This window comes from Bison bison, unplaced genomic scaffold, assembly GCF_000754665.1.
Source record: "Bison bison bison isolate TAMUID 2011002044 unplaced genomic scaffold, Bison_UMD1.0 scf7180017864198, whole genome shotgun sequence".
NCBI lineage: Eukaryota > Metazoa > Chordata > Mammalia > Artiodactyla > Bovidae > Bison > Bison bison.
The window spans coordinates 4,618,762-4,622,341 of record NW_011494770.1 but is presented as its reverse complement, the minus strand read 5'-3'; the positions used below and the strand labels follow the sequence as shown (position 1 = coordinate 4,622,341).

The 3,580-nt window shown below is 37.9% G+C and overlaps 1 protein-coding gene across 4 annotated transcripts in view; it reads right to left on the bottom strand.

Moving 5' to 3' along the window:
- Positions 1-2,897, bottom strand: part of MAP7 (microtubule-associated protein 7) — a 110,512-nt gene extending 107,615 nt beyond the window's left edge. For 2 of the 4 annotated variants that reach the window (XM_010844235.1, XM_010844236.1), the window contains exon 1: positions 1,561-2,897. In XM_010844235.1, coding sequence (XP_010842537.1) covers positions 1,561-1,582 — 22 coding nt within the window. In that variant the 5' untranslated portion in view covers positions 1,583-2,897. The remainder of the gene's footprint in view (positions 1-1,560) is intronic. The other 2 variants (XM_010844234.1, XM_010844233.1) reach the window with 1 other exon arrangement.
- Between the last annotated feature and the right edge of the window lie 683 nt (positions 2,898-3,580).

Genomic DNA, 3,580 nt, shown 5'->3' with positions numbered 1-3,580 from the left:
TATCTATTGGATATTTATCCAGTTTTCTTATTGAGTAACCTGTATTTCATTTGATTCAACCAATATTATTTATCACATTTAAATAATTCATTATGAAACCCAATGCTTATTATGCATTAACTGTCTAATCCTAATATTTGAATACTGTATGTAAATATGATTTCCACACAGAAAGATATTCTTTTCTGACTCATTAAGTACAAAGTTAATTTAAAAGTGAGTTAACTGAACAAATACAAATAATAATACCAGTTTTGTTTTTTTTTTCTGAGAAGCCAGTTAGGTGAGGCATTTTGCCTCTCTTTTAACGTATATACAGCCCTGAAAGTTAGATTATTCCCATTATGCAGTGATGATACTGACATACTTATAGAGTATAAATAACTTGTTTGAGGTCACAAAATTAGTGTCAGAGCTAAAATGTAGGCTTGGATCCAACCCTCAAGATATTTCTAATATGCCTCTTTGGCTCTATATTTTATAATCATAAAATACCAAAAGCAAACCACTAATTTATAGCATAATCCATCTCCTTAATGCTTACTGGATACTGACACTACACACAACTCACTTTTCTTTCCTAGATGTGTTTTTACTATAAAATTTGCAAATATTATCCATGCAAATGAATAGAGGCAATATTTTAAAAGGCAAATAATTTAGTGAATAAAGCATCTTTACCACTCTTAAAATTAAATCTTATAAAGCATCCAGTACATATAGAAAATTCTAGACAAGAAAATACAGTGATAAAAATACCTCTCTAAAATGTAGTGCTTACGATTCTGATCACTATAGTTCTTCCCATAAAGCCTATATGTGAGTTAACTGATTTACATATCATGGAAATGAAAGCATTCCGGTGAGGAAAGATATGAGAGGAAAATGCAGGCAATGTTTTTGACGGTAAAAAAAAAAAAAAAAGAAACAAAACTAAATAAAAACCGAAGAGGTAGGCAAGAGAAGTATGATCTTTTTTAATCAGCAAAAATCCTCAGCACTCCTCATATTCCCCTAAAATAGAAAACAATCATTTCTCAAAATCTTCATGATCTAATCCAGATACAGATATTAAAAGCAATAAGAAATCATCAATAAATTATGTGCTAAAATGTTCTTTAGACAGCAGTGCAATTGTATGTGTAGCCTGCTACACTGTCTACCTCAGGCACTCAGGAGACCCTAGGAGCTGTTTCAGGGTTTTCACTTTGTTTTTTGCTAAAAGAAGAAAAAAGCACAAACATGGAAAATGGAAAATAGTATCATTTGCCTTGAATTTTCATAGAAACTATCCCATGGCTGCAGGACAATAAAGTATAAATCCATCATCTATAGAGCACAAGGAATGTTTCACTTAATTAAAATTCCCACTTCTTTTTCTTAGAACATTAAAACCAAGTCCTCCCTACCCCCCAAAACAAAAAGATCTATTAAAATATTTCCTACTCTGTACTTTGACCTGTTGAAAGTGTTAGTGTGTCAAACTGAGTTAAAGATTGCCCGATTCCTACATATCCTTATTAAGAAGTTTCAAAACATATTTTGAGTCCAAGAACTTACAGGCCAGTTTAGTGTCTTCCATCCTAAAACCCTTCTTTCTTGAATATGCTGGAACATATCTGCATGTCTCTCTCTTCCTGCTTTGAGTTTCTCAGCCAGGCAAAGACCAAGCGATCAGTGAAGAGACCTTTTAATCATCCCAAGTATTAATATCATCTCTCATGCAGCTCGAGGTGCACTCAGGAAGAAGGCAAAAGGGTGAGGAGACATATGACTCAACAGCCACTGTTTCTAAACAGTAACCTTGTTCACTGAACCAAGTAAAAACTGAGAACGGCTTCTGTTCAAAAGAGCCAGTGAAGCTCGAACGGGTGTGGGCTGGGAGAAGGGGAGGCCTTTCCTGGTTAAGAAATGGCTGTTAAACATCAGTTCAGTCTCAGGGTTTAAAATCAGCCCAGGCCCCAAACAGGATGTGCCTTAAACACATTTGAACAAATGTTTACCAAGATCATCTAAACGGTATTTACTATTTTTCCAAATTCTTCTGCCTTTTGGTTTCCTAATGTACTAAAGATGGCATTTTAAAACCCCGAAGATTATGGCTGATATTGTTCCCATACCAGATGCATCTGAGAGAGGCAATCATTTAGAATCAGTCAAGCAGAGAGACCTCTGTTCTTTTCCTCCCTTCACTGAGAACATTCATGGAGCCGTTGGGAAACCACATGAAATGAAGTTTCACTATCCTTCAGAAGGTCCAGAAGAAATTCTGGAGGTCTTCAAAGTGAAGAGGAAGAATCAATAAACAATCAGTAAAGTTTTAGAAATTATTTCTGGATAAATTAATTATAGGGCCTCAGAAAAAATTTTTAAGCCAGTGATGAGTTTTACATTATGGATTTCGAATTCAACATTTCTATCACAATGTTACCTTTAAAGGTAACAGTCTTTAAAAGGACTTTTTGTCTAGGGACATAGAGGGGAATCTGAGGAGAAAAGAATTTTACAGAATTTAAAACTGTGATATGGGAGTCAGAATACTTGAGTTAAAACGTGAGTTAAAACCAATGAACTTCATGAGTTTGGATGATCCATGGGTCCAATCTGGGAAAGGAAATACGCTGTTGAGAAGAAAACAAATCATTTCAAGCCTCTTTGAGTAGTAGGACTTGCCTCAGTAAAGAGACTGGACACATAGGATTTATAAGATGTAGGAGTTCAAGCATCCACTGGACTTGGCAATGAACCCTTTTTAATGCCCTTGGAACTAAAGACTTACCTAGTAGGAACCAATGGAATAGCAGTTGTAGCCAGTACCATCTCAACAGCTCCAGAGGCCTAAGTACCATCATTCCTGCCAACCAGTCCCCTTGCATTTTCAAAAGCAGCTCTGATGCTGGGAAAGATTGAAGGCAGGAGGAGAAATGGGAAACAGAGGATGAGATAGTTGGATGGCATCACCAACTCATTGGACATGAGTTTGAGAAACTCCAGGAGATAGTGAAGGAGAAGTGGAGTGCTGCAGTCCATGGGGTCACAAAGAGTCAGACATGACTTAGTGACTGAACAACAACATAAACACAGACAGGATCTCTAGAGCAGGAGTTCTCAGCCTTGGTCCTCCTGACCTTTCAGACAGGATAACTCTTCGCTGTGGACTACAGGGGAGGGGATGAGGCTTTAACAGCTTGGCAGCATCCCTGGCCTCTGCCTCCTGTATCTAATAGCACTGCCTGCAGACACCCCCCTCCTCACAGTCAAGACCATTAAAAAAAATTTTTTAAGGCACTGCCAAATGTCCCATGGGGGTCTGGGGCAAGATTACTTCTGGTTAAAGGAAATTACAACTCCGGTGGCACCAAATCCAGATTTCTTTTCTTCTTTCTGCCCCTCTGAGCAGGGCTAGTATGGTAGGGAGGCTGGATGGCAAAGCACCTTCCCCAGGTGGGGGAAACATATTTGAATTGCTCCACTGTTCTACTATCTTTTTTCCCTTCCCAAAGACCTTACTGCCTCAGAGATGGACACAGAACTGACTCCATGGGAAAGGGAGGTCAAGGTTCACAACACTGGTACTGTG